Here is a 13,398-nt window from a genome sequence, read left to right on the forward strand (position 1 = left end):
ATGTAAATACATCCTCACAAGTGATGTGTCCTGAAAATAAGTTTGAATGGTGACTTTTCTAATTGAGAAAGCCTTCAAATACTAATGTTGTTCTCAGTTTTTTAAGTAGGCTCACTGCTGACAGAATTTGCAATCCTTCCCTTGCTTTTTTGTTAATTCAGTCATAACCCAGAGTGCTATTAAATCAGAAGAATTAGGAAAGATTGTGAAATTATGAAAGACAGAAATTTTGATCTGCCTGTGATTGCATCTTGCAGATGATTATTCTTTTTCCTATAAAAATTAAACACATTTTTAACACAGTAGTAGCAAAACTAAACATAGCAGCAATATAACTAGAGTGAAGTGGATTTTTACAAACCTTTTATTCCCATATCTCCACATTCTCCACCAGGCCCAGGTAGACCCATTGTTCCTTCTTCACCTTTTAGACCAAAGGTTCCCATTGGGCCTTGTATTCCTGGGAGTCCTGGGAATCCCTGGGGTCCTTGAATGCCTTTGCTTCCTGGTAATATGAAATGCTTTATTTACAAGTTAAGTCTGCTTACACTGTTGCTTTCATATTCTAAGGAATAGTATAAAGCAAAAGCAGGATGTTAACCTAAACATATTCCTCTCATTACAGCATATTACAACCTATTACAAATAGGTAATAGTATACAGAAATATGTCAGTGTTGTAAAACAACTAAAGCACCAGGATGCACCAAGATGCATCAAAGTATATTTATCCCTTTGTTGTCATCATAAGAGAAAGAACAAGGAATGGTTCTATGGTTATTGACTGTAGCCTGCTGCAGTCTTATTCTTGAAGCTGGAAAGGGAGGTAGGTGCAAGGTACTTCCTGACCTTAACAGCAGTAAAAAGGTCTCCCTCTATAAGAGAATTTATAGGTGAGGTGGTCTGCAGGATATTTAACATACCTGTTTCTCCTGGGAAGCCAATCAGTCCTGTACTGCCTGGAAGTCCTGGGGGACCTCGCAAGCCTGGAGGACCTGGGAGACCTCGTGAGCCCAGAGAGCCTTTGAGACCTTTGATTCCAGGTGGCCCAGCCAGGCCCCTGTCTCCTCTCTGACCTTTAAAGCCTGGTAAACCTGAGAAAGAGAGCTTTCATCTATGTATGTAAATGTAGGCAAAAGTTAAGCAATTGTACATAAAAAGCAGAAAATGATAGATTTGGTCTAAATTTGAAAATTATCAAACATGGCAAAATAAGTTAACAGGTTTTTTTTTGTTATGTTGAGAGTCCTGGCCCTGCCTAGATTTTCCAATTGGAATGTTTGTTTTCTTGTATTTCTTTAGTGACAGACAATAGAAGAGCACTGTGAAAAATCCCTACTAATTTGTAAATACTTTTGATAGATGTGTCTCCTAGCTCTTCCTAAATAACACTTCCACTGAAGAATAAGGAAGACAAAAGCACCACAGTAATGACAGGAGCTCAGTTAAGTTACTCAGGACAACAGATAAGAGACAACTCTTTGTTTATTACTTATAGTGAACCCACTGTTATTTGGCCAGCTAAGGAGCAGCATGGGAAGGGAAGTTGGGATACACCTGAGATGCACAGTTGACATTTCTTGAGTTTAAAGAAATGTGCAAAATGTAATGTACAGCCCCAGTAATGAGCAGCCCCCATGGAAACATCTGCCATGCCAGCCACAAAAATCCAGTGATGAAATCTGGCAGAAAATACATGCAAAGCTTTGAGCTGTGAGGCAATCTGCTGGCTGTTGTGTACCTTGAGGTCCTGGCAGGCCCACGACACCTCTGAGTCCAGGTGGTCCTGGTAATCCTGGAACACATGGTGAGCCAGGGAAGCCCGGACAGCCTGGTGCTCCTACATCACCTTCTGGGCCTCTAAAACCTTTGGCACCTGGAAATCCTGGGGTTCCAGGTTGTCCTGGAAAAAAACCATTGTTTTTTAAAAAATGTTAAAAAACATTTATTACTCACTGCCCCTCAAAATTCCAAGTTTTAATTTTGAAATGTACCTGTTTGGTTACTATAGTATCTTACTTATCCTCTCGTTTTTGCACAGTTTCTGAAAACGGATGCTTTTCTGCAATTTAGAATTGGCTGTTGTGGAGAAGTTCTTTTTGTTCAAGGAACAAATACCAATTCAGCCCTCATCTATAGGTACAGAAGAGAGTTTCTGATGTGTAGGAGCAGAATGGCAGCAGCTCACTGGCCTGCACCAGGTGCCCAGCACTGCCTCAGCTCTATAGATGTTCCCTGCACTGAAGGATGGGTGTATCTGCTTAGGGCCAGGCAAAAGGAACACCTGTAAAAGGAACAGCAATTTCCCCTATGGGGTGGGAAGGATGTGGTGCTGTGGAGACATCAGTGCAGCAAACAGCAAAATGTAAATGTAAAAACAGGGAGTACTGTTCACACTCAGCATTGTGGGTCTGAGTGAGAGGAAGTTTTCTCTGCACCAGGAGCGCCTTTGCTCAGGTTTTGTCCTTTGAACACACAGAAATGTTTCACAGAAACTGGCCCATACCTTGAAGTCCAGGAATGCCTGGGTTACCCCTTGCCCCCTGTGCACCAGGGGGTCCTGGCAGTCCCCTGGTGCCTGGGATTCCTGGAGGGCCGTACGTGGTGTCACCTGGGAGACCTTTCGGGCCATCTGTGCCAGGTGGCCCTGGAAGGCCATTTTTGCCATCAATTGTAGATCCTCTTTCACCTTCATCACCAGGATCACCAGCTGTGCCTCGAAAGCCTGTTGATATGATTTTTAAATTCAAATAAAGCTTAATTCAGGAGGTGTTCAGAGTTTTTGTTTTGTTCCCACCCCCCCCCACCCCAAACTGTGGAATATTGTAGTCCAAATTTAGCCAGATTTAAATTTTCACCTTGCAAAAAAAAATAAGATCATAAATTAAATTTCATGTTTCTTATTTATAGCTAATGATACATGAGGATTGAAGGAGGTAATCCCTGTGGGAAGTGACAGGGGTTTTCTCTGGGGCAGCATCTGTCTTGAGTACTGTCACTCTTGTTCAGTTCAGTGCTTTTGCTCTCTGGACACTGAATTATTCATTTCAATTCAATTCTACTTGACCTTACCCTACCTTTCCCTTCATGTATGCATTACAGCTTGACCAGCAGCTCTCCCAAACTAAGAAAAGCACAATTCACCTTCTGGCCCAGGGATTCCTGCTCCTGGCCTTCCTCGACGGCCTTTTGGCCCATCAAAGCCATTTGGTCCAGGATGCCCTGGGAGTCCTTTTAAACCCTTTTGTCCTGGAAATAAAAAGGAAATACATTAAAAGGCTGTCAGAGCACTAAAATGTGTGATCTAAGGATTTCATCTTTATCCCACACAAATTCGTATACCTTGAAAACAAGCTGATTTCATCTGCTTCTAGCACTTTGGGCAAGAACCAATGCCCAAGTCATAAATAAATGTGTGGTTGCTGTTTTTCTAAATGAATAGGTTCCCTATTCCTTTAACAGCAGACTGAAAATCACCAATGTCAATTTGGAAAAAAGTATTCCCCACAAGATTTTAATGTTACAGGCCATGAACAGTATTAACCTAGTGGATGACAGGTGTCAGCTCAAGTCCTTATACTCTCCTGTGCAATGTCCTGCTTCTGGAGTGCTGCAGATGAGCTCAGTACACTCATCCCTGTTCTTTCATGTCTGTATAAATTTTTGCTCCCACCCACAACACTGATGTCAGGCAGCTGTGTAATACCATATTAAGCAGATTCAAAATCCACTATCTCCATTTCTTCTGAATTTGCTGGATATTTCAAATGTCTTGGAGGCAATCACAAGCAACATTTTGCCAGTTCCTGGGTGAGTTCTTTGAATTTAAGTTGAATAAATTGAAGTAATGGTGATAAGCATTGAGATTTTAGGGCTCAATTGCAAATTCTCATGAGCAATACCATTTTAGAAATTACAGACTTGCAGCATATCTTTGCCTTGCATATCTCTTTCTCCTGGTATCCAGATGTACATACTCCAGGCCTTATCCAACTCCAGCAATATTTTACAGACTCTCTCATGCATTTTCATTGAGGCAGGACAGAGTTTGAAGGTACCTTGATTTAATTATTTCCATGGAGGCTGCCTGCACACCTTCTGCTGGTGCAAGCAGCAGCTCTATGGCCCTTGATTCTATTAGAGAGTACATTCCTGTGTATTTGCAGTTTTACATTTTGAAACACGTATTTTGTTGAAAAACTAGCATAGTGTAGCTTTTTAGGACAGCCTCTTTAATTAGCAACTTAAAACTCCATTTCAGTAGAAATCAAAAGTTCTTCTATGCATAAACATACCTTGAATACCTTTAAAACCTGGGGGACCTGGACTTCCAGGATATGGTGATGTAATGCAGACAGTTTCACCTGAAGCAAGAAAGAGAAGAAACTGGCCTATTTGATTTTAGATTAACTGGAGTCTGAATACTTACTGTAATATTTCTGGGGAAATGCCCAACCACATGTGCAAATGTGAAGTGATTGTTGATGCACATTGTTGTTTCCCTATTACTGAAGTTTTGATGGGGAATCTTAAAATACTACCTATAGAACATTGGTAATATTCGAAATTGTTGTAACACAGTTGTATTTTTTAAAGACAAAGGGCTTTTTAATTGTCATGGCAATTTGTTTTAAAATACTCTCTATTGGAAGAAAGAAATAATATTTTCATTTCAATTCTATCAACAGCTATCAACGTAGATTCTTTTGCTAAGCATGTTTATAACCAACACGCAGGCCAAGCTTTAAGTATAAATTGTGTTTTTCTATAAATTAAAATTATTTTCACCCTAAACAAAAAGTACTATATGTATATACATATATATATATATTATAATATATTAATAAAATATATAATACATATTAAACCATAATGGAGGCCACCAAACATGTATTTTATTGTTTCATTCTTAAACTTAAACTTGCCTTTCTGGCCTTTTGGACCTGGTGGCCCAACGCTACCCACATCACCAAAGTCTCCGGGGCTGCCTCTGGCTCCTGGAGGCCCAGGGAGCCCCAGACCAGGCAATCCCACCCGGCCTTTTACTCCAGGAGGTCCCGGGAGCCCAGGGAATCCTTTATCACCCGGGATTGCTGCTCCAGAATCACCCTGAAATGAAAATTCTCAGTAAGAAGTAACAAGAGCTAATTTCTCTCCTGTCTTTGATTATGAAAAAGCATGTTAGAGGATTATCTGGAGAAACACTTTCACAGTGGAAAGACTACATGGATGACATTGGTATTTTTAAATATTCAAAGGCATTAGGAACAAAGTGGTTCGTGTATTTTTTATTTCCTGACCCCATAATATTGGCACACAGTATATGCAGAGATTATAATTAGGAAAGCCAAAATAAACAGTAATAATTGGAAGAAATTAATTTTTAATGGATAAAAACCTTTCATAACCTTTCATAAGACAATATGTTAATTGAAATGGAAAAAATCTGGGGAAGTCAAACATACCTTAGCTCCTTTTTCCCCCGGCAATCCCAGTTCCCCATCTCTGCCATCAAGACCTCTTTGGCCTGGAAATCCTGGAAGCCCAGTTGGTCCTCTTTCACCTTTTAATCCTTAAAATATTTTTTTGGGAAAAAATAATATTTGCAGTAATTTTTAGGGGGAAGATGTATTTCTGCTTAAGGAAATGCTGGGTAACCATTGATCCTATCTTCATGATAATACCCAGTCCTTGAATTCACATTCCTTAATGAGGCAGTTTAGGCTTAGAAAGGAACTTTGTGGTTGAATACCTGATGGAAAAACTTGGTCTCTCTGTAAAAGACATGTTCACAGGTACCACAGGAATGTGGCTTTTGTCCATGCTATACACAGAGTTAAAATATTTTACTACTGAAACAGGTGACAGATTTATTCTTGATTTCAGTGAAGTCAGGATATAGCAGAGCCATATGATGCAGAATATTTTCATCAATATTCCCCAAACACTTATATTTTTTCCCCCTGTGGATTTCTCTTGCACCAGTATTTATGAAAAGTAACTTTTGAATCAAGGACAGTAAAAACTTTTCTAAGACAAAGATTCATTCTGCTGTGTCAAGAAATCCTTTGCAAATAAAAGCAAATGTTTTCCCCTGCTCCAACATCTGTAAAAAGCCCACAGGCATCCAAAGCTAAGCTAAATTTTTATAAACAATAAAAAGGACAATTTTCTGTGAATAACTATTTTAGCCTTTCTAACTAAGCTTTGCCATCAGATTGCTGTAAATTTATTGTTCTCTGTTTCTTTTGCTTTTGCAAATCATAACCATAACTGTGGAGAGGTTTTGATCTCTTTAATTACAAGAATTTCAGTTGTGCAACTGGTGGCCTATTGTTTCTCTTCAATGCCTGGTCAAGAGTAATTTTTAGAAATAGGCGAGGAATGTGAATAGTCATTGAGGCTGAGGTTTTCCCAGGAAGGATGTTGGTGGCCTATTCTGAGATAACAGCTATGACATTGGTATATGGCACTTCAGGAGGTGGTTTCTATACAATAATATTTCTTCATGATTTCACAGTGTTTGTACTCTGCTTAGTCTTTGCTGTACAGACCTCGGGAAGACCTCAATTATCAACTGCATGGCATGAAAAGTCATTTGTTTTCATTAATAACATGCTGTTTTACGGCTCAACTATAGAGAAAAAAACCCACAAAACACTGTGTTGATCTTGTGTTTAGAAAGAGGAGATGGTACCAAGAGAGCAGTTTGGGTATATAGGCCCTCCAGGTTTCAGTAACTTACTCAGCTAATGGATTTAGTAAAGAGTAAATTACTGTTTTTCTCACACTATTGCCTAGACATTGTTCAGGAAAACTAAAAGGTTAATGGGAAAATGTGTGCTTACCTTTAACTCTAACTCTTCCTGGATCACCCTTCTCTCCTTTTTCCCCATGCTGTCCAGCAGAACCAGGAGCCCCCTTATCATTGACAAAGAAAAGAGCTGTCAGTTATCTCCAGCAAGGAATCGAAGTGGGAGCTGAAGGGAAAAGTAGATATCTGTCTCTTGCATGGTTTCCCCAAAAAAGACCAATTAAAGTAACCAAAAGGATGCACTTGTCTCTTTTGATGGCCAAAAAGAGGAGTGTGACTGGCACATGGCCTTTTCAGGCTGACTCTGCCACATGCACAGATACACAGCTGAAGGAAATTGTAATGCCAGAAGCACTGGGCCCATGGCTGCACAGCTGTGGGACTGCAAATGTAAGAATATCAAGAGAAATGATTTATTAACTTCCCACTGCAGACTTCAACCCACAGTCCACTGAGGAAGGGAATCTCTGGAGGGTGGTGACTGCTGGATGAGGTTGTCCTCCCAGAAAGGAACACTGCAGGCAGTAAGTGATGCTTTTTTTCTGAATGAAAACCCACAAAGCCAGCAATAAAAAATTTCATCTAGTTAGGTACATTATATTCTTAGATGAATATATGGCTTGACAGGTTTAGAGGGGAAAATAAATACTTTCTTATATTTTTATGCTGATTTTTGCTTTCATGTGTCCCAGCAGGGTGCAATTTTCATCATCATTGGTCAAGGTCTGATCTTGCAAAAGTACACGTGGATCAATACATTTAACCATGTGGAATTTACACAGAAGTAAAAGGCCACTAAGGCACAAAAACTGGGCTATTATTTAGGCAGCTTCCTCTGTTACTCAGAATCCTTCCCTTAAAAATAGGTGGAGCAAAACCAGTTTATAACATGATTGACAATTTTAAATCAGGTAGCAGACTTCTGAAAAATGTGTATCTGAAACTAGAAGTGACTATTTGTTACAATGTCTAGATCTTCAAGTAGGCTTGATGAGTTATTAGTGTCTGAAAAGAAAATGAAATGTTTGGGAACAAAAGAGAGCAGAAAAATGGAGAAAAAAGGTCCATTAGACCAAAGTATTTCTGTACTGAAGTGAATTATTTCCTTCCAATGTTACTTTGTCCTTATTTCTCAATTAAGCAACCTAAGAAGAGCAAAGTTCAGGACAAGGCTTCAAGCCTTTCTTCAATAAAATAAAACAAAAACGAACCAAGAACAACAAAAAAAGGCGCAAGAACCCCTCTAAACATGCCGCTCAAAACAACCTAAAAATCCAACCATATTGCAACAGTTATAAAGCAGGGCTTATTTACCTACATTTTCAAAGAAAACCCTCACATAGAAGAAACTGCATTAAAACCTCTTCTGTTTGGCATCATTTTGGCATGCAGCACCCTGGATGTACATTCCATATGTCAGACCAGAAGAAGCAGATGAAAATCACAGCAAGACCAATAAATTATCATACAGTGTATTCCTAAAGCAGTTAGATTAAGGGGTGTTTTGAATTGTTGCTCACTGTGGGGACTAAGATAAACTATATGAAGTACATTAAAGAATGTAAGTCTGCTACCAAAAGTGAAAGCTTGTTTCACTAGACTGTAATAAGCTAAAATGGATAAAAGTTCCAAATAGTTTCCCAGAGCACTTTCTCCACCACTCTGCTTAAATGCCTCCTGAGTTGAGAGGAAACTTGTTGTTTACTGCAGCTCATGAAAACTACTCACAGGGAGCCCTGGTGATCCCACTGCACCAGATGAGCCTGGGTCACCCTTTTCTCCGTGTCTTCCAGGGTATCCCATTGGTCCTTTCCTTCCTTCAGTACCTGCAGGTCCTTGCAGGCCACGGGGACCAGGAGGACCAGCACCACATGAGCAGAGGCCTTGACTTCCTACATGAAAGAGTCAAAATTACATTGAAACAGTTGCAAAATTAATACACAAAAAATAATGCTGTCCTTTTTGTTCTGTGTGTGAGTAGTGCATGGACCATTTTATCTCACCTGGAGAGGATTATCAGTCTCCCTTTACAGAGCTGAGTAACTCTGCACTAAAGGACTCTGCTGAAGCCCCAGAGCCAACAGGCCGTGTAACTCTGGACTTTGATGGGCCTCATCCTCCAAGTCACCATGAACTTCTTGCACATTTGGGTTTGACACTCCTGGCAAAGGTTTCATACTCAAATTGTTGTTATCCAGGCCAACTTACCCTTCTCTCCTTTTGCACCTTTTCTTCCTGGAAGGCCTGTCTGACCTTTTGGTCCAGGTTCTCCAGGGATCCCTCTGTCAGTGCAGATTACACCTTTGAAAAAACAAATTTTCCAGCCAGTAAAAATCTGGTTTACTTTTTCCAGAGCTTAGGTCATGTGTTCTCCTCTCCTTCTCTTGTTATTCTCACATGAAAAGTTAGAGATCTTATAAAATGCTTTACAAGTTGCTGTTTATAGATTATACTGCAACAGCCAGTAGGGCTAGAGTTGATGTTGACACATCATTTCTCATTGCCAGTGCTACTTTTTTCTACTTAGAACTTCACCTTCTTCTTCTCTACAGGATGCAGATTTGGATTTCCTCCTCAGTATTTTTCAGGTAGTATATTCTTAATAGAATTTTAATATGTTTGTTACTTTTGTGGGTTTAAAAACACCCAGAAAAAAATGAAGATCTTGAAATCTCACTGATCAAAAGCTAATAGGAAAAATATGTTTTCAACATCCCATGTAAACTTTGAAATAGCTATCAAAATGCACTTTTCACTCTTCTGTATTTGTAGCACCAACAAAAGCAAAGGATCTATTAATCTGCAGAATTCTATTCTTGTTATATAAATTGCTGTTGAACCTACTGGGTAGTCCAGGTAAGCCTTGTCTTCCCGGCTGCCCTGGTAGGCCTGGTGGTCCAGGAAATCCCGGTCTTCCTGGGATTAATTCACCTGTCCCAGGCAAACCAGGGTCCCCTTGAAAACCTTGAGGTCCTGGTGCCCCACTCACTCCTGGCAGGCCGGGAAGACCTGAAAAAAAAGAAAGGTAAACAGCCCACACAGCATTAATGTGAGATATCAAGGAGGAAACTCCAGAGCATTTAGGACTGTTCTGAAAAGCAGCTTCTATGTAACTAATGCTGGAATCCAAATCCTTGGGTTTTTCAGGATCCACAAGAGGTTCCTGCTGTAGACCTTCAAATGCTTCTTTTTCTCCTTCCCTCCATTATCCATTTCCAGACATCCCAGTTACTCCAGCTCCTCACACAGAGCAAAGCCATCCTTAGCACATCCCTTTATATATGTTTGAGATGGAGAGCAGAAATTTTAAGCACAGCACTCCAGACACAGTTATACCATGGGTTTACCATAGTAGTATTCTCCTCAGCCTTCTGTTCCTTTTCTAGTCATTCCTAATGTTCTGCTTGAATCATTTAGTTTCTTTTCCTGGCTATTAAGTGCTGAGTTAATATTTTTACTGAACAGTCTTTACAGCTGGCGACTTGCATCAAGCAAGAACAAAGTTTTCTTTCAGCTGCTTTCTTCCTTTCTGGTGTATAGTTCACATTTACCCTCTCCTTCTCTTACTTGTTCCATCATATCCTGGTTGTCCTAGAAGGCCTGAAGGACCAATTGGTCCAACTGACCCCATTTCACCAACAGGACCTGGAAATCCAGGATCTCCTCGTGGACCTACAGAGAATTACAGAAACATGTGAGTTGAACTCCTTATGGAATTGACAGCTTAAATCTAATTTAAGATGCAACCAAAATTATAATTTGGAAACTACACAGAAGAAAATATTTTATGAAATATTTTAAAATGTGTAACAATTTAATTTTAAGGTGGGAGGATTTGGTTACTTTTCTATGGATTCCAGCCCATTTCACAAGCACATTTTTAACTCTTCATCACTTTGTAGAAGTATCTTTGTGCTAAGTATTACAAATGCTTTGTAATGTTTGCCCAAAATAAACACATGTAGCATTTAAAATAAATATGGATTTCATGTTATGTGCTTTGGCATTACACACAGGGAGGTCATTTCAGGATCACCTTAGCTGAAATCATCCAGATTTTTAAAAGTATATCTTCAAAACTACTACAAATAATGAAAATTAAAATTGCAATTACATACTGATAAAGAAAACCTGATTCAGATGTAACCAACTTCATTTAATTCACAAAAGAAAATATTGGCAATAGTTCTGTTCTATACTATGCTAAAGGCCTCTTTCTCTGAAAACTGTACCCACTCACACCCCATGCACATAATTGAATGTTAATTGAGATATTAAGCATGGAGTTGTTTGTTGTATGGGCTGGAAACCATGGAAGTCTGTGGAAAAAAGTTAATTTAATTTAGGACTTGGCCCCTATCTGATGGGGAGGTTCTGGGGTTTTGTTGTAACTTCCGTGATCACAAGAAATTTCTAGTGCTGCACTAGAAATACAATTTATGATGAGTTCTCTGTTGAAATGTTCTCACAAGACAAATTCTCCAAGTATTAGATGCAAAAAGACAACCTTGCAGGCAGCAAACCTGGCTGTTCCCCACTGCTTCCTGCTACGAAATAAGAATTTCCACATATCTTTTCACTAGTTAGATGAGTAAGATGGGGATAAAGGGAGCTGGGACATTAAAACCCAGCCTGAGGTTTAGGGAAGAAGGTAATAAATTGACAGGTATTCTGTTGGGGTACTAGTCCCAGGACTCTGCCTCTGCTATGCAACAGGAAGTTTGACTGTAGTCTAAAATCTGTGTGTTGTGGCAATACTGAAAACCGGAATCCTAAATGACAATGGGAAGGCAAATTTTCTTTATTTGCTGTCCATTAACCAGCACGGGCTTATTTTTCATAGATTCTTTGTGGATATGCTTAGGTCCAATAACAAGAGAGTCCTTCAGATCTAGTTGTGACTGTATACATGAAGATCCTGCACACAAACATTTAATCATTAATTAAACATTAATTAACATTTAATTTGTACATTTAACATAGTTGCAGGAAGATCAGTGAGACAAACTAACACAAAAACCCACCAACACAGCCTGTGGCCATCAGGAATGTTTCAGGATTCTGTCCCCTGCACCCCCAGTGACCACTTTCGCACACCTTGGCACTTGGTCCTGCACTTCATACAGCACAAAGACTAGTCAAAAATAGATATAACCTTTTATAGGAGGCAGTGGAGTTCCAACAGCTCCAGGAGGACCTGGGGGCCCTTTCTCTCCTGGATCCCCCTGTAAGAGTCCAACAATAATTTTTTTATATACAAATATGTGGTGTACTAGAACGTAACTGAATATTTCAACAATGGGAAGGTATGTAAGGATTTGACACACACCACCCAGGAAACACGATTTTGACACTTTACAGCATTTAATACCAAGCAAAAAGATATAAATAATCATTATCTTTCAGGATGCTAGTGGCTAAATCGTAATATACCCACCATACATATCTATTTGACCCTTTAGAACGTGACTATTGTATTTGATTTCATTAATTTATTGTATATATCACTCAACTATAGTAAATCAGTATCCATTTCACTGAGATATTTAAACAACCAATCTGTAATTAAAATTACAGAAATTCTGTATCATAATTAGGAAATTACTTCTATGACAGATAAGCATAAAGAAAAACAGTTTCACAGTCTAACAGCTATTATCAATGGTAAGAGATACTCAAAGCTCTTATAAGAAGTTTAAAACATCTGCTTTAGGGAAACATAAAAGTGCTTACTAATCATGAGGAAAATCACTTCTGCTTGGAGGATTTCTAAATTAACTTGGATTTTGATACTTAAAATTGCAAGTGAAGTGGTCTTTAGGGAAGACTTTTATGTGGCAAACTGTGTTAGACCTTTTGCTTTGTAGATTAGAAATCAGCTCTCCTTTTCCAGCAAATGGGAACTGAGAAAACAAGAATGCCAATGTGGGAACTGCGTAGTGAGGCTGCATTCCCAGGGCTGGACTCCAGGGCCTTTTAGGACACAGACAAGGAGAGCTGGGACTGCAAAACTGGACACCCATTCTTACACAAGTGAAAACAAGGCCTCTATGCCTCTTTCTTGGTTGCTTGTTTGTTTTTAAATAGTGTCTCTACAGTAATTAGACAGTTCTGTCACTGACTGCTGCCTTCCTGATCTCTGGCCTGCTTCCTCTGACTGTATCTTGCAGAATGAAAAAATATCCTTGTGTCATTTTTGGTTCTTTTAAACAGGAACATAAATTTGTCTTCCCTAATGACACAGAAGAGCATTCTGTGTGGCAGGAAAGAAAAAGTAAATTCAGCATTTTTCCTCCTCTGATACATTTAGAGTGGATTTAGAGCCTTAAAATTATTTTAATGATGATAAATAATCAAGGATTTGTATAATAGATGTATTTGGCCCAAGTCTTATATAATTTTCAAGCTGATTTTAAAATGACACAACCAGAACACAAGAAAGAACGGAACAGTAATGAGCCAATGTCAAACATGTGTTCTTAGCATCTCAAGTAATAAATTCTGGTTGTGGTCTCTGAAAATCTGGTTTCAGGCTGTTAGGGCTCATTACCTTCTCTGGCTGGCAGGTGCCTATTTGCTGTGTTT

At 39.2% G+C, this 13,398-nt stretch overlaps 1 protein-coding gene across 1 annotated transcript in view; it reads right to left on the reverse strand.

Moving 5' to 3' along the window:
- Positions 1–13,398, reverse strand: part of COL4A4 (collagen type IV alpha 4 chain) — a 62,841-nt gene that overhangs the window by 20,663 nt on the left and 28,780 nt on the right. The window contains exons 18-31 of the mRNA XM_063408636.1: positions 11,969–12,038; positions 10,381–10,485; positions 9,658–9,822; positions 9,022–9,114; positions 8,542–8,705; positions 6,848–6,920; positions 5,465–5,571; positions 4,925–5,108; positions 4,295–4,363; positions 3,144–3,248; positions 2,506–2,724; positions 1,741–1,902; positions 923–1,093; positions 362–505 (exon numbers count right to left, since the gene is read on the reverse strand). Of these exons, the coding sequence (XP_063264706.1) occupies positions 362–505; positions 923–1,093; positions 1,741–1,902; positions 2,506–2,724; positions 3,144–3,248; positions 4,295–4,363; positions 4,925–5,108; positions 5,465–5,571; positions 6,848–6,920; positions 8,542–8,705; positions 9,022–9,114; positions 9,658–9,822; positions 10,381–10,485; positions 11,969–12,038 (1,831 nt within the window). The remainder of the gene's footprint in view (positions 1–361; positions 506–922; positions 1,094–1,740; positions 1,903–2,505; positions 2,725–3,143; positions 3,249–4,294; positions 4,364–4,924; positions 5,109–5,464; positions 5,572–6,847; positions 6,921–8,541; positions 8,706–9,021; positions 9,115–9,657; positions 9,823–10,380; positions 10,486–11,968; positions 12,039–13,398) is intronic.

This window comes from Prinia subflava, chromosome 11, assembly GCF_021018805.1.
Source record: "Prinia subflava isolate CZ2003 ecotype Zambia chromosome 11, Cam_Psub_1.2, whole genome shotgun sequence".
Lineage (NCBI taxonomy): Eukaryota > Metazoa > Chordata > Aves > Passeriformes > Cisticolidae > Prinia > Prinia subflava.